The 24,026-nt window shown below is 47.6% G+C and overlaps 1 protein-coding gene across 1 annotated transcript; it reads left to right on the top strand.

The window, feature by feature from the left end:
• Positions 1–7,248: 7,248 nt before the first annotated feature.
• LOC115311310 (gastric triacylglycerol lipase-like) lies at positions 7,249–23,794 on the top strand. Its single transcript, XM_040209963.2, has 9 exons — positions 7,249–7,386; positions 11,596–11,797; positions 17,976–18,090; positions 18,171–18,321; positions 18,797–18,889; positions 19,125–19,277; positions 22,038–22,109; positions 22,187–22,255; positions 23,502–23,794. The coding sequence occupies exons 1-9, from the start codon at positions 7,249–7,251 to the stop codon at positions 23,787–23,789; spliced, it is 1,281 nt and encodes a 426-aa protein (XP_040065897.1). The 3' UTR covers positions 23,790–23,794.
• The last annotated feature ends 232 nt before the right edge of the window (positions 23,795–24,026 follow it).

Genomic DNA, 24,026 nt, shown 5'->3' with positions numbered 1-24,026 from the left:
ACATGAGATAACGGCCGTAATAGTCCACGCTCTGTGTATAGTTTCTTGTCGACGTGTCGACCGAAACCGAAACCTTGCCGCCCTCCTCCCTGGCCAACTAGTTCCCAGAGTGCAACGCGCGCCGTGTTGGATGCAGGGCTTTATGGAAGTAGTCTATTCCGTTCCTTTAACGCCAGGACACTAAACCTAGCGCAGACACTAAACCTAGCGGTGGTCGCACAGAGCGCTTCGTAGCACTTTCTGTCATTGCACACTTGCCCCTGACTGGAGGTTCACACATCTCCCGGCCAACACCACCTCCCGGCTCCCGCTGCCCCCCCCCCCCCCCCCCCCAAAAAAAAAAAAAAAAAAAATAGCGGTCATTGGGGTCCATATCACATGAGTGAATTACGTTTTAGTAACGGGGGCGCGTGCTAACCCATCCGCCGCGCTGCGCTTACGCCGCTTCGCGGCGACGGTCTGCGGCGGCTCATTATAAAAATGTGAACCCATATGGCCCACCAAAAACGCCGCTTCGCGGCGTCCGACTATTCGCTAAAGTGTCATTCGGTGAAGCGTGGGCGTTCGCTAAAACGTCATTCGATCAAGTGAGTGCCTCCCCTGCTTCGAATACTTGCACAACATCACAGCTGGAGGCTGGAGCCGAGTGCACAGACAGAAGCAAGTACAGAAAACCGCTGATTCTTTTTTTTGTGTTCCACACAAACCCCGATTCTATGGGTTCAAAGCTACGTGCCAATCATACATGGTTACAACAGACACTCCTTCGCGTCTCGCGTTGCCAGGAACACCTTTTACGTCTACTTTCAGTTTTGGTTGCATCACTGCATGGAGCCGCGCCATCTTTCATCCTCCAAGGTGCCGTTGGACCGTCAGTCACCTTCGGTGAATTGATACATGTTTTAAGAGTCACTTTGACCGTACGCTAGAGAATAGCGCCAGCAGCTCGTAGGCACTAGCTGAAGGTCGACACCAGCTCACATAAAACCCGACTCCATTCCGTGCAAAAAGTACATATTCAATTCTCATTCCATTCCTCCCAGCTCTGCCGCCATTCTGTTCCCGTTCAATTCTAATCCTAACAATAAACCAAGGCACATATCTACACCGAAAGGTCCGTGCACCGAAAAGTCCGTGCACCGAAAAGACCGCACCGAAACAGTGGCGTACCAACTTGTTTTGAGATGGGGGGGGGGGGGGGGGGGGGGAACCAGACCCCCCCCCCCCCCCCCCTCCCAGTGCCGGGGGCGGTGCCCTTGGTATCCTTTAGGCGCCGCCGCTAGTGTTTACCCTAGGGTGCCTTCATGTGCGCTTTGCTTAGGGTGGTGGCATCTGGCCATTTTGTCTCACACGTTTATTTTTATCTTTTGTTCAGAAGTGCGTGAAAGAGCGTGGCCCTGCACGCGTTTGTGGGCGTTGACTGTATTATGGCGACATTTTGTTTTCGTTGATTTCTTTGTATTTTCCCCGTGAGCGCGTGCTGTAGGCATCGGGTACTACAAAGGGTGGCATCACCCCTAAACAGAAGGACATTGAGGCACCCTAGTTTACTCTGCCCAGTGGCGGCTGCTTCAGGGGGGGCAAAACACATGCCTTGCCCCCCCACTCTGAGAACTGGAAGGGCAAGCGCTTAAGCACCCCCCCCCCCCCCCCCCCCCCCCCCCCCCCCCCGGTTGGTACGACCATGCACCGAAACTTCCTACACCGAAATGTCCGGATCCCCCCGTTACATTCCGGGATCGCAAAAGTGTGAAATGATTCCGGCAACTCCAGAACACTGTTCCCATCTGCATTTTTGTAACCGTGTACAGGTATTGAAAAAATCAGCTTCGCGTTTTTTATTTGTCCATTTTGTGTTAAAACGTTTTATGTATAAATACTTAAATACTTTACCTGCCCGCCAAATTTTAATTTACCAATTGCCTCCCTGTCCCTTGCACTTCCTCATTTGGTGTGCTCTTTGCGCTTCCAGTGCTAGCCTGCCCACGCTCCTTTCTTGAATTTCCAATCCTGATCGAACCCCTGGGCCCGCTTGCTCGCCCCCCCCACGACAAAGCCGTGCCTACGAGGGAAATATTAGGTCACGTGACCGGCAGAGCAGGGACCAACGTAACGTTGGCAGGGGACGGCGTAGAAACATGGCGGTGCGCTTCCCAGTCTCTGCTCCCAGCGAGCGTCTCTCGCTTTGGAACTAATGTCGTAGTCGCTGCACTATCGGGCACGATTGCTAGCAATGAATGATGCAGGATGGCTTTCACTGTACCTTACTTCGCTGCTTCCCTCTTTTCTTTGCACGGTCTCGGGATCGCTGTCTCTTTGTTTTTCGCATTAATCACTGTTAGGATGTATGAATTATTTCCTGGTTCAGCCGCTGAATCTACGAAACACCAGACTAGAGCCACTAAATAAGCTGCGCTTAGAGTATCGGCACTCCGTTCCCCGACATTGTTGTGGGCGCCGCCATTTTGGCTCGTATGCAGAACAGCCGCAACAGCCGATCGTCATGATTCAAAAGTGCGACTTCCTCAGCATTAGATTCGGTGTTAGGAAGGTCATGTAATATTGCTTTGCTCTGTCGCGAACGGTTTAAACATTTGTGGAGGGCGGAAAAGCATTTCCTGTGATTTCAGATAAAGCTTCTGATAACTGGCAACCATGATTTTAAGCCACAATATGGCCAAGTGTCGTTACTCTGAAGCGTAGCTTATTTAGTGGCACTACACCAGACCATGACAGGTAGTCGACGCTCCGCCTCCACACGCGCACATTGCCTTCAACCGCGGGAAAAGGGGGCACGTGCGACGAAGTCCTCCTGCATTGCCCAGAGGGTGCTGCGCGAAGGGACTTGCTAGGACTTGTTATGGGGCGGCGGAGAAAAGCTCACCGGAGAAAAGCTCACCGGAGGAAAGCTCACCGGAGAAAAGCTCACCTCAAAACCGGCAGATGCGGAGAAAAGCTCACCGATATTTTTTTAGCTTAGCTTGATTCTGCGTCAAACTTGGCAATTTAACACAATTCGCATTCGTCACTTCATTAAAAATATGTCCTCGTTTTTGTAATATTTTTGAGGTTCATTGGGCAAGTGTAAAATCAGAACATGGTACACCGGTAAAAAAGGCAACAATTTATTGACAGCTGAGGGTGCGCCGTCGGTAGCTCTGTCAGATAAAGAGGTTTGTTTTTTACGAGGTAATATGAATAGCGATGTGTGAATCGCTCGAGGTCCAAATATTGGACCTCAAGCGAATAAATAGATGTTTGTTGATGTCATCAGTGTCGGCTACGCTGTTTTCTTTCTGTTAATTTCACTAACAAAACTTTAGTTGCAAGAAAAGCTTCGTCGTGTCGTGTTTGTTGTCTTCACCCCGTCGTCGTCGTTTGAGCGGTTTTCATCATGTATAACGTTTCCCAACTCGCCCAATTCGCTACCTACCTAACAAAAGACTAGTTCTTATATAGCTCACGAGTAACAACGGTGGCAGTGCGCAGCTCTGAGGGTAATGGGTGGCTCACCGTAGAAGGCACTATCACACAAAGGGAACGTGTGGAAACACCATGCAGCACGAACGGCTAGAAAGCGTGCATTTCCGTGGAAGCACGAACGGCTAAAAAGCGTGCATGTCCGTGGAAAAAAAGAAGCCTCGATATCCTATTGACTGCTTTATCCTGTTTTCAAATGTTAACAAAAGCTTCAAAGGCACCGTGTTGTTGCGCATGCACTTTTGGATTTTCGGCATTTACACCTTTGATTTTTAGGTTTTAGGAGTCATCATTACGTTTTCTTTTTTTTTTTTTACTTTTTCCTGTTTTTAGGTTCATAAAGATTTTAGTTAGGCTTTCGTTGCATAGAAAGCCACAAAAAACACTCTCCCGCAATTATTAATTTGGGAGCAATATACCCAATAAGCTTAACAAATATTACAAACGAGGACATTTTATTTTTTACAAAGCTGACGAATGTTAATGATAATAAATTGATATATGTTACGCTCGATCCAACAGCCTCCATATAAAAAGAAGAAAAAATATCGGTGAGCAAATTTTCTCCACATACGCTCAATGGCCGGTGAGCTTTTCTCCGCATCCGCCGGTTTTGCGGTGAGCTTTTCTCCGGTGAGCTTATCTCCGGTGAGCTTTTCTCCGGTGAGCTTTTCTCCGGTGAGCTTTTCTCCGGTGAGCTTTTCTCCGGGATTCCTTGTTTTGGGTAGTACAAATTCTAGCGTCTCAAACTGTCACGCATGCAGAAGCGTGCCTGCTCTGGTGCGGAGCGCGAGATCGCGATGAAAATACAAAGAAACAACAAAAATTCTAACGCCGTCAAAGCTAAGACGCTAACCGCTCATTCACACTGGAAGCGGATCCGCGTTCGCAAAGCGTTTGCGAACGCGGTTGTATTCGCGACTCCAGCGACCTATAGGGGGCGCCACCACCAAACAAACATGGCGGCTGAGTCCAGGTCGCGTCGGCTCGGCCGGGCCGCCTGAATGGGTGGCGCATTCAATTTAACAATTATTCTTTTATTGAATGCCCAATTTTATGGGTATTTGAACTGAGACAGTTAAGTTTAGCCGGTGCGCATAAACTTGCCGAGCATAGTTTTGTTTTGCCGGCGTTTTTTGTTCTTTTCATGTCAAACTTTCGCTGCGGAGACCGATCAAAACCGAAACTATGGGCTCCGGAGAAACGGTAATAGACTCTAATTAGTTTTGATCATCTAAATAAAGCGGCAAGGGCTACAAAATTGTTCCACCGAGAGTAATGTTTAGCTAACTCGCATGCCTCGATCATGCGACTTACCTGTCCGCGAAATTGAGCTTTTGTGCCTGTCCGCGTTTCAAGAAACAGCTGCAGTCGTGTGCTCGGTCAAGAACACAGGCTGCAGGAAAATTACGAAAATTAAGCAAGCGCTTCTTGAGCCAAGGAGCATGTCAACTCGCTGGCACTTCACTAAGCAGCTGATACTCGTATTTCAATTCAGGTATTAGTAGCAATCGAGAAGTCATTTTGATGAATATGCGGTTATGTATTATATTACGTACTATGGTCCCACTAAAGCGATATTAGTATGTTCTTCGGGTTGAAATATGAACTTAGTTGACTAACTATTAGGGTGACCTGCTGAATAAAAGTATATTTGACAGACAGAGAGATACTACTTAAACTTAGCCAAATGGTTCTAGCCGGTAGAACGGAGACGAATGCGGACAACCTGAGGAGAGTATTCATCGGAGATTCACTCAGACCTCTCTGCATTGAGCTTGACTTTGAATCCTGAACAAATAAAATTAGTATTTTTTTTTTTTTGTGGCCGGTCAACCTGAGCAATGTAGACGTATATTGCTGCTGGATTCGACAGGGGTTATAAGTATTGGAGGCGCGATAGATCCTAATGACGTGACAGCTTCTATCTTTGCGAGACGCGTCCCCCACCTTTTGAAAGCAGATAATTTCCCTCATTAATCATATGCAGCAAGCAGGTTTTCTGAATCAAGTAATTGCGAAATTAGCCCAACTCCTTCAATGTGGTCTTTTTCGGCGAAAAGCCGCCAAGATGAATAGCCAACGCACCGGCCGGCGTTAGTGGCTCAAATTAACCTGAAGCTAATCGAGCACAACCAAACTCAAGGAAAGCAGCTATCGAACCTTCCCATTCACTTGACTGCAACATTGGTGTTCCCTCCAGTAAAACACTGTCTGTCGACCTCAGTATACTGTTCCACATCCTTAGAAACAAACCGCTTATCAGTTACCAAGCAGTCGTCACTTTGATTGTCATTAGAGACAGACGAGAAATCAAAACGTTTTTCCGTGATTCCTCCCCATCCAAAAAAATTGAAAGCACGCGACCGTGTGTTGTGAAATAAACGGGCTTTCAAACACGTGATGGAAAGAAACAATCTACTGAGGCTTCACCACACTAATGAACACTCAGGCAAACTTAAGAAATTTTCGGACCTTCGTCAAATTACATTGCTCGCCGCCGCGCCGACAGCACGCGTCCGCGAAAGCCATCAGAGACGCGGCGGGGCGCGGAGCGACCTGGACCGGCTGGTTCCCGGTTTTCCCGCTTGGCGGCGTCCGTTTTGCTGGAGTCGCGAATAAAGATCCAGTACAATTGCACGCGCACTTGATGTCATCGGATGCGGGTGCAATTGCACTGGATCTTTATACAACCGCGTTCGCAACCGCTTTGCGAACGCGGATCCGCTTCCAGTGTGAATGAGTGGTAAGAGCGTGAGCCAAGAGATGCCGTTTCACGCGTTCCAAAGTAGACATGAAAATGAAAACAAAATGAAAGCGTTGCGACACAGGTGTTCGGACGTCACCACCCAGAGATAAGAGACGCGTGCCCTTGCGGTGGTGTCATGAATTTGGCACTTTCGATTGTCCTGCAACGCTGAGTCAGGTCCATTTCTAGCGTCCAAAGGTGTTTTTTTTTTTCGTTCTTCAGCACCACATAATTAAAAAAGCTCAACCAACGTGCCATAAGTAGTGCGAGGCTCAATCAGGTGAGCTTGTACTACCCAAAATGAGGGCGCTACAGTTTGTTCAAAGCTTCAGCGCAGGAGCATTTAACCTATCAACGACAAAGTTTCAGCTTCCCTCCTGGCTTTGTATACAGTACGAGATTTCATTATCTTTGTTATTGAACAATATATCCAACGTTCAGGGTGAACGTGAATGCCACTGCTCACACCTCATACAAAAGACACGTTGTTCGCTGCAGGCATGCCGACATAAGTCAGGGGCGGATGCAGAACTCCGTATTTTTTTCTGTTTTTTTTTTTTTTTTTGGGGGGGGGGGCGGAAATGTTTTAAGGATACTATTCACCCATTCTTTCTGTGCATGTCAAATTGCCCTCCGTGAAGGGAAGAGGGAGGGGGGTCGACTTTGTTTGGGGGGGGGGGGGGGCGGCCGCCCTCTCGACCCCCCCCCCCCCCCCCCCCCCCCTTGGATCCGCCACTGACATAAGTATCTGCGGACACAACTCAAGTATTTTCGAAGTCGAACGTGTCTAAAGACAGTTTCTGTGTTTCCCACGGGGACGGGACCATCACACAAGGAAGAAACGCGCCTCGGAACAATTTCTGCAGACTGACCTTTGTATGATGCATTAGCAGTTTGAGATCAAGCTGAACTGTGGTCTCGGACAGCTGCTGAGTCTACAAGACGTCATCCTCCTCCCGGTACAGTTGCGCACACACGCACGCAACCTCCGCAGTGAGCTAGAGCGACTTTGCTATACGATGTCGCCACCGTGGCACCTAGGGGGGTTTGTCCTGATCGCTACTGCCGCTTGTGGGCTGTCGACGCCCTTGCTGCGTTCCAAGGGGCTGCAGGAGCCGCTCTACACCGGAAATGATCCTGACGCTTGCAAGGACATTGTGAGTGTCTTCGCTGGTCTTTGACTCCGATGGTGTGTCTCTAGCCGTTAGATCCGTAGCTTGTATTGAACGTAAGAACTAACTCTATCTGTATATCCGTTCGGGGCGTACGCAGTGTAGCCCCCTTCTGCGAAACATAAGACGCCGCGCATGCGTACACAACCCAGTGATTCAGCAGTTTTCGTATGGATGATAAGCGGCGCTTGAAAGGTGTGTACACGTTACTTTACAGAGCACGGATTTACGTTGTTTCCAAGGATACCACGCACAGTTTATGTTTAATACCAAGTGCCCGCATGTATCACCCTGTAAAACGAAATGTCACTTTTTTTCTTTTTTTTTTTGTCTATGAGACGAGAAACTGAGAAAGAGGAAGAGACGTTCAGCGTTCGAACACGTTCGAGAGGTGAATACTGTCGAGACCGGTTATAACGAAGTCAAAGGAAATAATCTCTTCGATATACCCGCTATTTCGCTATAACCGACTTCGTTATAACTGGTCTTGACAGTAGAGACAAAGGGAGCTAGCTTTACGTCTACCCGCTAATCATTCCAGTCAGAGCTCGGCGTTCTGATGTCGCCTCTCCCTCAGTTTCTTGGCGCATACAATTTTAAATTTCCATCTATTCTTGAGTTTACCGCTTAATCCCAACATCATTATGTTTGTTAAAGCGGGTATTTAGTTTTACAACAGAAAACCTGCGGCGCCAAAACTTCGGCATTATAGCAGGTACAGCCCATGGTTAATACGCTCAATAAAGAACTAACAAACAGAACACTCGAATATACAGCCCCGGCTTTCAAGAAAGAGAATACATAAACGTTAAAAATAAATAACAACATTAAAAATCAAGATCATTTCCTGAGGCAAACGGTCCCACGTCGTCATTAATAAAAAAAATATTCGGGTGACAGGTGACACTGAGCGATTGCGTGTGGAAAAAAAGAAAACTTGATATAATTTGTCCTAAAGAAAAATTTTCTTTATCTTTCTGGGATGATCCACACGATTTGAAATATAGTTAGGTAATTCTATATATTTGCTTTTATCAATATCTGTCAAATCATCTTGCGTGAAAGAACCTCAATCGAAAATCTTAGCGTGTTAACTATAAAGTTTCCCAACCACGTAAATCTTTAATTTCTGTAGCGCTATTGTTTCTACTATAATTTCCTGTTACAAATCTCTCCGCACGGTTTAGAAGTTTCTATAACTTATTTACAAGGTGTATACTTGATGCGAATCCCACAAAACACATGCTACTCCAGTGTAATGTCCCGGGCACTCTACTCCAGTGTTGGTCTAACGGTAACCAAACAGCAGTAGGCTGTCTCCCTTATTTTCTGTGGAGCCGCCGCGTAAATTTCGAATAAGAAAATTTAAAACTCGGCTGGCCTTTTTCGCAGTTTTAGTGACATGAACATTAAAAAAGTGTGATTAACAAGGTAGTCCCCAAATGTTTAAAATCATGTTATTACTTAATTTATGATGATCAATAAAATAGTATGATGGGACAGGGTTACGTTTCCTCCCAAAAAATGACTTGCTCACACTTATCCCCATTCAAGCCTGATTCCCAAATCCTGCACCAATTTGATATTCTACCCAGATCCAACTAAAAAAATCCGAATCACAGGCAATCTAAATCATGGCATTTAGTACTGTGGAGAAGGATGAGACGACTACTGATTCCGGCAGTGCCCTGGCTCGAATTGCCCTCGTGCTCCCACTGCTCACGCGCCCCCGAGCCATCTTTATTCTTCTTTTTATAACCTTGATTACCCACACATTGTCCTCCCGCCTCCCGATGTCCTAAGCCCTAACGCTCAGCTGGGTCGGCGGAATCAATCACCAAACAAACCGTCATCTTTTTTTTTTTTATTTTTTTTTATTCAAGTTGTGAACGGTGCTGGGTGCTTGGTCGTGAAGACTCCAGCGGCCGGAATGGAAGAAACGAACGAGAAGAACCTCCCTAAGCCCACAACGACTCGCGCGCGCATGCGCAGTGGCGTCGGCGATGTGGTTGAGGACGAACCGCTCGTGTGGAAACGACTCGCTAAAACTCCCTAATAAGGCGAAAACTCCCTAATAAGGACTCGCAGCGCTGTGTTCGCTCATTTCTCGTTCTTGTCCCTTGTCTTTGTCGCGCTGTTTCCAAGTTTGCAAGGACTTTTAGCAAACCGTTGCCGTACCGCACTACCGCAGCTGCTTAAAAGCATGCTTCAAAGGCTCCGGTAGTGCGGTACGCGGAACACGGGAACGGTTTGCTAAACGTCGACCCCTACTATCATGAGGTATCGCACAATGTGGAGGTATACGCGGGAGAGTTTGGTGTGGACGCTGTTTTTAGCACGGACTTCAAGTTGGGGAACCTCATCCGTTTTCTTGCAGAGAGGAAGAGGTGTCAAAAAGCACACAGCGAGAAGTCGCTTCCCCGTGAGACTTGGGTTCAATCAATCAATCAATCAATACTTTATTTTTTTTCACAAGAAAGATAGCAGCTGGGACAAAAAGCTGCAACAAGTGCAGCAGGGTTATATGAGATCTCCTCGGCATATGGGTTCAAATACGTGGGCCATACTTCCAGATGTTTAAATATGACAGATTAGTGAACAAAAGGTAAGGGCGCAAACGAGCTGGTGGTGGTTAAACATTTCGACAAAAACCCCGAGACTGGGACAAAAAGGGACGGACAAACACAAAGTCTTTGTGTTTGTCCGTCCCTTTTTGTCCCAGTCTCGGGGTTTTTGTCGAAATGACAGATTAACCGAGCATAGGCGGAACGTCACATTCAAAGCTCCAAACTATGAAGTAGCGAAGCATGCCCAGGAATGCAGTAATTGTAAAATTCAGTCGACAAAAACGGAAACGAGAAACAGTCGAAATAAAGATGATAGGCAATTGTATAAGCCATCTTTGCAGCTAAAAGTAACGCTTCCAAGGCTTTTCTTCAAGTTCAAGCTTTTTTAGTGCGTGAAGTACGCTATACTATTGCGTATTGCATACGTAAGATCCAGCAACGCTATACTAAAACTGTCTATTAGACAGTTTTAATATAGCGTTGTTTTCTGTTTAGCGGAGGTCATCCCGATTTGTCTTTGTAAGCATCTATATGGGGGGCGCAGTTGTGACGTGTGCAAACTGCATTTGTTCAGAAGAGGAGGCGGCAAGTGGCAGGGCCGAACTGTTTTCGGTTCGCAGCAAGGTTCGAGCTGAGTGCATTGATTGACTTTTTGTGCGCAAAGGGTGGCGACCCTGAGCGTAGGATGTATATTAGAGAAGTTTACCGATTAAACTTTTTGCACAGTTAAAAACTTTGTCCTCCTGCCACTTTTTTTTTTTTTTTTTTTTTTTTAAGGTTTATCTTTTTAGGTTTTTCGCTCCAGTTCTCGGGTAATTCATCAAAAAAGTATTTTGGAAAGTGAACGGTGCGCTCGCCTCCCAACACCACTTTTTTATATTTGGTCGTTTCCTTCTTTTCATTTGGCGACCGGATCAGGCGCGGATATCGCAGGCATTCCCCTTTATATACAGGAGGCTATGCACGCATGCTCGTCGATCACTAAGGTCGCAGTCAGACTGCTTAACATCATCATGAATGCAGACATAATGGCCATTATCTACGAACAAGACTTCGTATACATATATGTACGCTTGGAACATGTCTGCTGCAACCGGTTTTTGCATGACCAACCTGACAGGACCGTTATACAAGGAAGAAACACGCCTCGGTCATCAGGAAGTTGTAGGGAACCAGTTCTGCGCATCCGATACGGTCCTCCGGTACCAACTGCGCATGCGCGAGTCTTCTGCAGTAGCACATGCTCCGTACTGGAGGGCCCACCGTACCCTATCAGATGTGCCAAAACGTTTCCCTGAAGGCCCGTTCACACTCTTGCGACCGAGTAAGACCGAGAGAGACCAGACCGGTTTTTAAGCCTCTTCCGATGTCTTAGGACCAGCTCCGCTGCAACGCATCCGGTCCTAAGAAGTCGCAAAAGGCTTAAAACCGGTCTAGTCTCTCCCGGTCGTACTCGGTCGCAAGAGTGTGAACGGGCCTTCAGACTCCCTGCAGAATGCATTTTCTATGACGTATATTGACAGTCTGATGGCGGCCTTGGTTCAAGCGTAGCCAAGTGCCAGGCAGACAGGCGACACAATGACTGCAGTAGTCGGAGACACTTGTTGGCCATGTCCGCTTCCTCCAGGAACACCTGGTCGTGAGCAAGGGCTACCCGTTCGAGCGTCACCACGTGACCACGGACGACGGCTACGTCTTGGAGATGCACCGCCTTCCCGGAGGCAGGCGGCCCTGCACGGAGCCCTGCCACAGGGAACCCGTGCTCCTGATGACGGGCCTTGGCACGGACTCCGCGTCTTTCGTCGCGGACTTCCCGGACCAGTCTCTGGGTTAGGAGTGACAGCTCGTGTGTCACGTCGTCGGCCAACGCCTTCTCGATGACAGAGCTGTACAGTGCCGAACTTTCGGCGTCATCTATAGTAGGCCAGCTCAGGCACAGATATCGGACACGAGTATTGCGTTGGACGCTGACAGGGTATTTCTACCCGCCCGGGTTTTATTTGAACATGGACAAGTCACCAGTTTAGGCAGAATAACTTCGGGATGTATAAACGTACATACAAAAACGCAATTTTTTATTTGAACATAACCTACAAAAACCTAACTACCCAGAACGCAATTTGCGGCTTGAAATTATTATTTGTTTCACCCGAAAACAGCCGATCGAGAATAGACCGATCTCACCAGGAGTTGCGCAACGCCACGGCTGCCGCGGTGCATTCTGGTACCTGTAATTCTCCCCCGTTTTCCGGCCGCTCAAGTGAGCGTTGTATGCCCGGCGTATGGAAATTTTTGGGTTAGCATAATACCCGTTCCACGCGGGCAACTCGAATGCCATTTACAACGAATGACATTTGAGCGGACGGCCAATCAGCGCGCGACACTCCGGGCGTAGCGCATTCCACGCTCAACAGATTGCGAGATGGGGCCCTAAACTCGTCAAACACAAAGTTGCAGCCGAAAGTTCCCAGAGCGCGCTGATTGGACGTTGGCTAAAAAAGCGCAAAGTCATCGTCATGATAGACCAATCGGTGTGCTCCGTCAACTTCGGCCCCAACTTTCTGTTTGACGAGTTTAGGGGCCCTGATTCGCCGACCACACAAATGTCATTCGTTGTAAATGGCATTCGAGTTGCCCGTGTGGCACGGGTATAAGACTTTTAATCGTGTGTTTACTCACGGCTTTCAATGGCTTCCTCTGATGTGTGCTAGACACAATAACGGCACCAGGCAAAAATGCATCGAATTTTATGTGTTCCTGAAGGAAAACAGCCTCCGACACGAGTGTCTAAGAAAGGTAAACAGAGCCGGACAGAGCGCCAGAAAAAAGAACGTTTTTCAATTTGTTTAAGGATTTGTTTTATAATTTATATCCACCCTACCGCACGTTATCTAAAGAGTGCAATATTACAGGGCACGAGGCATAGTAGGGCTTTTCAAAGAGTTCTGTACGTTGGAACCTTCTTGAGTACTCGCAGAGTAGCGTCGTTCTTAATTGGGACCTCCGCGCTGTTTTGCGGTGGCCGATTTTAATACACTTTTTGCTCGATGTATTTTAGTGGTTACAACTGTTATTACGACCACATGCTTCAATCACAACTAAGCTTCGAAAGGTCGGGACAATCACTAAAACAACGGTGATTCCCGATGTGCATCACTTGAAACGTAACCAACTTTTTGAAAGCAGTATTTTTTTTACACAAAACGCGAACACATTATTAAATACAATTTTGAAGTGCAACACTCAACGCCAAAAAGGCAGCAAAAAACGTAACCCAGTTTGTTGTGGCCTCTTATGCCACAACCTGATTTTGGCTGGTGTTACTAATCCGTTCTACATTAACACCAATCAAGACCGCAGAAAAAAAAAAAAAAGCTTCTACCGTCGGGCGTTTGCTTAAAAAATGAGCTTGAATAAAAATTTCACACGAAAACTCATCTCCACCTAACGTGTTTATGTATCCGGCGTGGTTGCTGATTTTCCACGGATGCGAGTTGCTACGACGCGTCGGGCATGCACCTTTCTGTAGATCGTTTCTTGTTTGTGCGTAGGCTTCTTCCCGCAGGTCATTTGCGCCGTGTCACACAGGCTGTCAGCCAGAATGAAACGACTTTTAGAAAACTAGTCTTTCTTCATTATCGATTAAACGTTATGCACTCCAAGCTCCGTTTCACACCGACACACGCGATGCTGTTTCGCGGGGATACAGCAAGCCGATGGTCTCTCGAATTTTCGTATGTTCCCTTCCCACGTAGCATCCAATGTCGTGCGAACATTCCCTGGGTGTTCTGAATGTTGAAGGAACGTTAAAACACCATTCGGAACGTTCTAGGTACGTTCGTATGCGAACATTCCTTACAAGGTAAGCTGCTCAACATTCTAGAAACGTTTGCTGGCGAACATTGGTATGTACAATGTTCTCGGAACGTTCCCCTTTGAACATTCATATGTGCAACATTCTTGGAACGTTCCCTTGCGAACATTCCTAGAATATTCGCAGGTGAAGCCAACTTTACGGAGCTTTCAAGCAACTTGTGTTTCGAAACACCATCCACTATATGCCACCTTGTACCAAAAATATGCAAATTAAGTAGAGGTTTTAAAAACTTAGCATAAGGGATCAGTTTTATCTTATACGAGTCTAGCGAGGAATGTGAAATAAGGTGGTAGGAGAAAAGCAATGGCCTTCAAAATTTAATAATGAGCTTGGCACTCACTGCGTATGTAGAGGGGCAGTTTTGAATAGACCCGATTTTTAGCATCTCGGATTCAATACCTTGAACAAGGTATGTCCTGCTTGAGTGTGGGAGGCTGTAGGTATCTGTTCTTATGCTCGGAGCACTCGGAGTGAGTAATCGGTTATGTATGCAGCACGTTCTGATAAGTAGGAGTAAACTGCCGTTATAGTACAGGTTCTGGCTAATGTGCGGGAAAAGCGGCTAGATTGTGCTAGGCCCGGAAAAAATATATTTCGATTAAAAAATATTGATTGCTCTTTGAGGAGTTTTATTATATCAATATATGTAGTATCGCTCAGTGGGGCTGTAAACTAAGCAAGCCATAATGGTGGAATCTTTGTAAACATTCCTCAGAGAATGTTGCAGATGTTCTTTGGATGTTTTGGGAATGTTCTTAAAACCTTATTAGAATGGTGATTAAATGATCTGGTCCTGCTCAGAACGTTCTAAAAATATCCCCTAGAAAACATTCCCCGAATGTAGCGATAAGTGCTTGCGCCACATTCTGGCAACGTCGATACAATGTTCTTACGTAAATTTGCAACATTCAGAGAATGTTGCAGAAGTTCTTTGGATGTACCGAGAACGTTCTTAGAACCTTGTTAGGATGTTTCAATGTTGATTGAATGACCTGGTAATGTTCTATGTTGTTCTAGGAACGTTCTAAGAATATCCCTTTGAAGACATTCCCCGAATGTAGCGATAAGTGCCTGCGCCACATTCTGACAACGTTGATAGAATGTTCTTACGTAAATCTTCAACATTCCAAGAATGTTGTCTATGTTATTTTGAACATTCCCGGAATGTTCTCAGAACGTTCCCGTGCTACGTGGGTTGTTTCAAAGTTTATTTAGGCGTATGAGCAGCCGGAGTGCTCGATTATTGGCGCCGTTGTCTTTTTCCACGGCCGTAGTGGGACCACCGCGTGCACGACTCGAAGGTGGCAGCAGACGACGAAGCGTATCTGAAGCAAGAAGACGACTGCATCTGCTTTTCTGCGCTTCCAAACAAGCAAAGACATCCAAAACAACGCAATCTTATAAAATACGCACATGACAGGAATAAGATCTAATACCCGAACGTCCCAAACGACCACCAGCGGAGTAGACTTTACATTTTCCCAGGGGGGGCAGGCTGAGAAGTTCTCCGGGGGGAGGGGGGGGGGGAGGTTCTTTTCCACGCAAGTGGAAAAGCACCCCCCCCCCCCCCCCCCGGAAGTACGCTGGGATTACATTTCCCATGTATTTTTTTCAATAAAGGCAACGTGGGCATTATTTTGTTTACATGCCACTACTATATACACTAAAAAAAAAAGCCCGTGCGTCTCCTTTCCCGCACGACACTCGGAGAGCCAATCAGCGCAACTTACGGAGGCAGCTCAGCGAATGACGATGCCGAAACATATGTTTAGACTAAAAAAACGCAGTCTGAGTTGTGACATTAAGCAATGCAAAAAAAAAAAAAAGCGTGACGTTTTGCATTGCTTAATATCACAACTCAGACTGCGTTTTTTTAGTCTAAACATATGTTTCGGCATCGTCATTCGCTGAGCTGCCTCCATAAGTTGCGCTGATTGGCTCTCCGAGTGTCGTACGGGAAAGAAGACGCACGGACTTTTTTTAGAGTGTAGAAACTCGTTACATGGCACGTAAACAGCGTCTTGGTAAGGATCATGGCCCAAGCCCGGAAGGAAGGGGGGGGGGGGGGGGGGCTCTGCCCCCCCCCCCGCATTTCACTAGGGAGGCATGAGCCCCGATGCCCCCCCCCCCCCCCCCCCCCCCGTAGTCTACGCCTATGCAAACGACGATGCACGATTGTGCACGCGCACCGCAGCCCCACGCAGCCGGAAGACGTAAAGCGGTGACTACAAGTAGCATAGCAATGGCACCACTTCCGGAATGCTTGCGCATGCGCAGTTTGCTTGGTGACATCTGGCGGCTATAGACGCTTTCAGCACTCGCCAGATTGAGCCGCTATAGCCGACCTTCTTTTGTTTCACCTAGATACCGAGCCACTGAAGGGGGTGTTACGACCCTCCACAGAAAGCAATGCTCGGGACAAGGACGCAATAGCACCTAAAGGGGTATCCACACGAAGGAGAACACCGCGGACGGATGTCGTGACGTCAACAACCCATTAAACTCCGTCCCCGGCTCCGCCGCGTGCACCTGCGGAGCTCTCATGCTAAAAGTACGAGGCCTCCGCGCCTCCGCCACGGAGGAGAACGGCGGCGCGAGGCTGCGAGGCGTCTAAAAGAGATGACGTATGTCTCACGTGATGCGCGCTCCGCGGAAGAAAGGGGCGGATTTCTCCTTCGTGTGGATACCCCTTAAAGTGGCAATAACCTGTCCTGCTGTGGGAATGATGAAGTCAAGCGAACATTATAAGAGGAAAGAAAAACTGAAGGTCGGTTATGGCGGCGCCCATGCACAGCTGCTTCAAAGCGTCTATAGGGGTATTCACTGGACGCCATATTTGAGGGCGATGTTTAGAGCGGATGGTCAGAACGAGCTCACATTAATAGGCTGCTAAGACCGGCAGTCTTGATGGTGCGGAATGCACGTTTCAAAAGAACTGTGGAAGCTTGTCATCCGCACGCGCTCAGCATTATCGCCCACAGATATGGCCGCCAGTGAATACTCCCTATAGGGAGTATTCACAACACGCCATATTTGTGGGTGCTGTTTAGAGCGCATGCTCAGAACGAGCTCACATCAATAGGCTGCCAAGACCGGCACTCTTGATGGTGCGGAATGCACGTTACAAAATAACTGTGGAAGCTCGCCATCAGCACGCGCTCAGCATTCGCGCACACAGCTATGGCCGCCAGTGTGCGTGACTGCTGAGCGCGTGCTGACGGCGAACTTCCACAGTCCTTTTGCGACGTGCATTCCGCACCATCAAGATTACCGGTCTTAGCAGCCTAGTAGCAAGAGCTCGTTCTTAGCACGCGCTCTAAAATTCGTCCTCAAATATGATGTCCAGAATATCACGTTCCAGTCGCGCTCACTCTCTTTTTCCTGGTCCGTGGCGTTCAAACTATGTGTACCAAATATATTCAAAGTCGTGGGTCATCTGAGGCACACACTCAGTATTAAAAATAGAGAAAAAAACAAACAAACATGAAGCCCATTGTTGTGGCCCAAATAAAACAGCAAATACGTTGATCGAAAAAACAACAACATGTTGCACAGATTACATAAAGTACATGCACGCGTCATTCTCAATATTGCGATGTATTGCGGACTGGACGACGCAACGTTGAAGGAACGACGGACAAACATTGCGACGGATGTGGGGCCGCTGCTTCGGAACTGTCGTCTGTGCGAGCGGAAGGGATATAAGTGTAAAAAAATCGCACGACAAATGGTACACGCAACTTTGTCGTTGTCGTCGTCTGCGTCACACGCAGTAGAAGTGGAAAAAAAATGCTGTTGAGTGTGGCCACGTGATTTCCGGCCATGAGCTTTTGTGCTCTTGTCTCGGCTTAGAGCAATTAAGTAACCTGGCAAAAAATTAAAACGAAATTTGTGGAAGAGAGAGCGTCGACCGCAGAAATCGGTTTCGTCACCGATCGCTCTACGACTTTCTGCAGCATTGCCCACGTGTGGGCGATGCTGCCCAAAATCGTAGAGCGATAGGTGAAGAAACCGATTTTCGCGGTCCATTTAAAGAGCCTGGCCGCTATTTGAGGCGACTTGTATATAGATTATGAGCGATCGAATCACATAATAAAAGCAAAACTTTGTTCCGGAACGTCGAGTTGCAGGGTTTCTGTTGGCAGACATCGGGTACGACGTGTGGCTGGCCAACACGCGAGGAAACACGTTCGGAAAACAGCACGTCAACCTGTCCGTCAAGTCCAAACGCTTCTGGGACTTCTCGTAAGTTCGCCCACAAAGCGGTCGGTTGTCAGACTCCTCCGCTTTTCACACGGATGCGTTGCTTCACCCGTCTTCCGCAGCTTTCACGAGCATGGCATCTACGATGCTCCGGCGCAGATCGACTATGTCCTCAAGGAGCGACAGCTCAGCTGTCTTCTTTACGTGGGCATCTCTCAAGGCACCCTCATGTTCTTCGTCATGATGTCCGAAAGGCCCGAGTACAACGCCAAGGTACGCGCACGGCCAAGAGATCCTCCTGATATACATCGGGTCTTGCAGCAAGAGGGAGCATTCCGGTTTTCCGGAAGGGGAACCGAGCGCTTTGAAAGATCAAGGCCGCAGTCCTGGAGCTTCTACGTCACCTATCGAAGGCCAGCGATATGCGTGGATTAGACACGAGGGCTGCGAGTCAGCTTTCGGCTGGGGTTCGTGTCCTCGCTGAGTGTGCAGGAGTCTCCAAACGCTGACACAGCCCTCGAGCCCGCGCACCGCGCAGGTCTGCGGCCTGTGACGTAGGGATCCAGTGATATGGCCTTGTCTAAAAGGTGTTGCAAGGGTAATCCAGTATGGATTACCCTCGCCCAAAGTTGCGCAGGTTGTGTGGTTCTAGGCTGGACCACAAAACAACTTTGGGGGAGGCTGACTCTGTTTGTTATCTAGATGTGTTGGATGTTCCAGGCGGGACTTATATTCAGATTTCTCGCAGGTTAAGGCGTTCGTAGCTTTGGCACCATTTCGGAAGTTCAACAAGTCGCCGCTGACAATCGTGAAAGCTTTACCAGTCACGGAACGACTGCTTGTGAGTGACTGGTTTATCATTCATTCACTGTATACGTCAAAGCTAAAGGGGCATGCTTGTTCACGTGCCCCAGAGAGAAAAAAAAAAAGTATCGTTACGTCGTGGAGTTGAGCTGGTGTATATAAACCGAAAGTTTGTTTTTGCACGAGTTCCGGCTCCCACAGTACTGCTGCCCAGTGTCATGCAGACGGAAATACCAACAGACTCGTGTTTTGCTTCGTGTCGCTCATAAAAGAGGCTGGCCGGATACGCCAACCTGGACAAGCTGACTTCCCACAGTGTCCTGAACGCATACACGGCCAAGGGAGTGTGCGGGTTGTCCGTGCAGAGCGTCTGCACTGCGTTGGCCGACAAGATCATGAACTTCGGCAGCAAGTACGCCAACAGGGTCAGTGGCGGTTTCTCTGTCACCGGAGAAGTATAGGCTGTCGCAGGGTATGAGGAGCACTCGTGGGGGATCGGTGGCCGAGTCTGCCAGGCGAAAATCAGTCCACCTCCAGCTGGATTATGGAACTGGAAATGAGGCAGTCCAGCTGGATTCCAGCTGGACCCAGCTGGACTGCCTCATTTCCAGTTCCATAATCCAGCTGGAGGTGGACTGATTTTCGCCTGGTTAATAGCTGGTAATGCACTATACAGCTTGCACCGCAGCTGCCGTTCTTCGGTCGCTCCGAATGCTACCAACGCAGCTGCATGGACCACGCATCACGAGCTGCAGCGCTCGTAACTTCTTGAAACGATCTTTAAACATCGGCTTTGGCCTAGAAAATATACAAAGTAAGTGAACAGCCCAATCAACACACCATTGGTTTGGGTGTATGGGGGAGCTCTTATTTTTCCAACAGTGAAGACGTCACTACAGATAGATAAAATACAGATCATGAAACCTTTTTTGGAGAAAGATTAAAGTCACAAAATGACATACCACAAATTTACACACATACCACAAATTTACACAATGACGGCGTAATTTATGACTAGAACTAATAATCATCAAATAAAGCAATACACCGGCATACTTTGACTACCTGCAACAGCTTTGTATTTATCACTTTCGTTTGCAAGACCGCCCCAACGATGACCGGCGCTGAGGAAGTCTTTTCCTTCGTATTTTCTATCATGTGCAGTTCGCTCATTATTTTTTTTATTTTTGTTTAGGATTGAGCCCCTAAAATGACTCTTCCGTAATGTTTGCGAATTGTTTGCACGCGGATTTTTCTCACTACTTGGACAGCTACTGGCATGAGCCACTGGACAGCCTGTGACAACCGGTGGTATTCGCATTCAGCCAAGATATCATGACAAGATTATCGCGTTGTGACGACAGCATCAAGAGAAACCTTCTAAACTGTTGTTTAAAAATCTTAAATTTGTTTCCCGCTTGAAATAGTCGTCCCAAACGCGTCCAATCCCCTGGATAACGTAGGAAAAGCATGCTGACGGCATGATACCTAAACAAATGTCTGCTTTTGTGACCTTATAATTTATCTGCCATTGCAGTTGTGATCAGTAAATTGAGTGGTTCAAGCGCACTGGCCGTAATGAATTGTTTCAACGTTTGGGAAATCTAAATGAGGCTTAAAAAACGTATTATGTCGTCTACTTTCGTAGGCTGCAGGTCTGCCAGAGGTGTCACTGTCGTCATTTGTAACTACTTCCAATGGGTTTCGAAGAAATTTCCAGCACAAGCCTTTATCGTATTTGCTAATAGTACTTATAGGGTCTTCGAGCAGGACTGCGAGTTAGAAACATTTTTCCACTCACCAGTTCTTAGTGACCAGGGCTGGTGAGTGGATACATTTTTATTTATCCAATGGGCGCCAGCTATCGATATGTGCGGGCACCAGGGCGCACAGTTGAGATTATTGAGGTGCACCCACACTCTAAAAAAAGTTTGTGCGTCTACTTTCACGCACAACACTCGAAGAGCCAATCAGCGCAACTTACGGAGGCAGCTCAGCGAATGACGATGCCGAAACACATGTTTAGACCAAAAAACGCAGTCTGAGTTGTGACCACGGTGGTTGTGACATTAAGCAATGCAAAACGTCACGACCCTTCCCCCCCCCCCCCCCCCCCCCCCCCCCCCCCTTTCCGAAACAAAATCCTGGCTACGTGCCTGTCTCAAGCTATCGGTTAAGCCTCCATCTCACCGCTAATACATCATGCAAAAACATGGTTTGCGAACATGAAAAAAAATTATTTACGGACTCGTCCCAAGCATGTTTTAAACATGTTTTCTTCGTATATATACGTACTCTTCGGACATGTATGCAGACAGTTCTTGTAAATCCAACGTGACAAAAGTGTCCACATGAAGAAAAAAACACGCCTCAGACGGTGTATGCGGACTGGATGGATGGGCGCTAATCTCTTTGTAACGGGCTGTAGCTTGCGCCACCTAGCCTAAGTCTAAAAAGACAAACATGTGATTCCTCCCGCCCTTCTAAGCCAATTTTCTGACTTTTGTAAAAAATTGGGTTGTGTGTGTGTTTATACAGCCTAGAACTTGGTCTGCCTCACAGGGGCGACGAGTCTCCCAGCTGTAGATGAGAAATTTAGCCAGTGCGGTACAGCCGCTAGCCTGGGGTCTTTAACGTGCACCACGCAGTAGTAATACACGACCGCACGTCGGTACGATGCTCATCCAGATCGAAACGGGCAGGGGTGGGGCTCGAACCCAGGATCCCTGGGTTCTGCAGCGCGAGCTTTCGCTCCACGTGCTCCTTATGTATTAGCACTGTGCGTAGGGCTTCAGGGGGCGAGACTTCAGTTCTGGAAACTGCTGCGAGCATCAAGGGTCAATGGCGTGTTGAGCCCAAACCACCTGGGACAAGCAAGGCCCGTGAACTACGTCGCTAACCCAGTGGTTGGGTCCCAGCCTAATGCAAAGCGTCCTTGGACCCGTTGACTGAACACAGGGCCCAACCAAACTCTGACTCAGCGCGTTCCCTCTTGTCGTTACAAATAAAACACCTCGAATTTTAACCGAATAAAAAAAGTCGAAACGAGCAACCTAATTCTCACTCCCGGTAATTAAAAAAAAATTCATAAATCGACTAAGTTGCTATGGGAGGCGTGCGATGCGGGTGCGAACGTTCTCTGACCAATATCTTTCGCTCGTTTTTTTTATGTTTTTTTTTAACAGTCTAGGATGCCTGTTTATTTGTGCAAACTTCCCGCCGGCACGTCCATGAAGAACTTGCAGCATTTTTTGCAGGTATGTCCATAAAAGTGTCCGAGCTGGTGAGCCAAGGTCGTAACCCTTTCTCTTTTTTTTTATGCCCGCTGCGACAGCTCATGATCTCTAAGAAATCTCAGAAGTTCGACTACGGCCCGGAGAAGAACGCCGAGATCTACGGGCAGGTGCGAAAGACCATCTGTGCGCCTGCATTACGCTCCTCTGATCACGATTAACTTCGAGCGCCTTACGTAGTAATCCGGTCAATTTGTAAATAGTATCTGTTGCGTCCATAGCTTAACGTCACTTAAGAAGAGGCCTACAAATTACCTTAAAATTCACGGGTATTCTTTTTTTTTTTTTCGGTAAAGGGTTCAGCAATGTGTCAATATTTCACTCTGCTCTGCACCACTTGCGGTGCCCCGCTGGGATGAGTATTACAACCTGTGCTCTTGAACACATACGTTACCGATCGAGCTTTAGGTTCCTTAAAATCCAATATGTATTCATACATTGACGATACAAGTTGGAACAACTTGTATCGTATATAACAAAAAAAAAAAAAAAAAAAAAAACATGTCTTTTGAAAAAGCAATACTGAGATTATTATTTATTTCTAACATCAGGAGTTGACATATTAACTACGTTTCATTATTTCATTATCCGAGCAACGTGTAGAGGTCGAAGCTATATATAGACCAACGCGCTATTTAGTTCGTGTTTACCCACACCAGGTGTGGTCGCTGCACAAGCACGGAAGCCGGATTCGCTTGAGGTAGAGCTGTCATGCCCACGAACCCGACCGACAACAGCGCCACCGTTTGAAAGCCGCGGTGAACTGGCATACGCCGGCGAACGCCTTACGGTTTCCCACAATATGAAAGGCCCAGGCAGTTTGTGCGGTGGCACGCGCATTACGGCCAGTGACCTACCTTATAGTTGTAAGCCGCGTTCACACTGTTATTACATTATCCAAAACACAGTCTGCAGATAATGATATGCGTGTTAATTAAAGACTTGAGCGTGTTGGTGATCTACATTGACTTAAAACGAAAGAAACACATAAGAGGACGAAACAGACGACACAGCTTTCGACCTGCAACTACAGAACTACAAATCTGTAGTTGCAAGTCAAAAGCTGTGTCGTCTGTTTCGTCCTCTTATGTGTTTCTTTCGTTTTAAGTCAACCTGCGTGTCCTCAGATAATACTCTCATCATGTTTGATTTATGAGCAGCGTGACGATAGCTTTAGAGGGAGAACAGAACAAATATTAATTAATTGCCTCACCTCAGTTAATATGGTCCTGGTCAATGTGATTCCAGCGTAACCCCCTGAAACTGCCTCTTAAATGGGGCTTTCATATTGATAGGGACTGTATAATACGCCCCCCCCCCCCCCCCCCCCCTTTTTATCTCCCCTGCCCCCTGCAGGCCGAGCCTCCGCTGTATAGCCTAGACACGATGACCACGGACGTGGGCGCCTTCTGGAGCCTCGGTGACAAGCTGGTCTTCCCGGACACCGTGGCCCAGCTCATCGAGGACCTGGGACCCCGGGTCAAAAAGAACGTGTACATCGACGACCCGGACTACACGCACATCAATTTTGTCAACGCCCTCATCAACCCGGAAGTCCTCTTCCCCGACCTCCTGGAGTTCCTCGCACGCTACCTCGGACGTCCCTGCGAGCGCGGCCTGGAACCCCATATGAACGAAGAATAAAAGAAACATCGGAAAATCCAGTTGAGAACTTGCAATCGCTATTTAATTTAGGCGCCTGTCGTTTTGCTCTTGCCTACTAAGTTTGAAAGCAACCACAAACGGAGCAAGAATAGGCCCGTATCTCTCAAGTTTGGGCAGCGCCCCTGCAGGGGCAGCAAAACTTAATATTTCTGGGTCGCGTTTTGGTAGTGCGTCATTACGCTCTTTTCCGACTGTCGCAGTCTTGCAGAATTTCAT

This window comes from Ixodes scapularis, unplaced genomic scaffold, assembly GCF_016920785.2.
Source record: "Ixodes scapularis isolate PalLabHiFi unplaced genomic scaffold, ASM1692078v2 PGA_scaffold4__175_contigs__length_147842914, whole genome shotgun sequence".
Lineage (NCBI taxonomy): Eukaryota > Metazoa > Arthropoda > Arachnida > Ixodida > Ixodidae > Ixodes > Ixodes scapularis.
The sequence above is the reverse complement of the archived record's forward strand: the minus strand, read 5'-3'. Positions and strand labels throughout refer to the sequence as shown.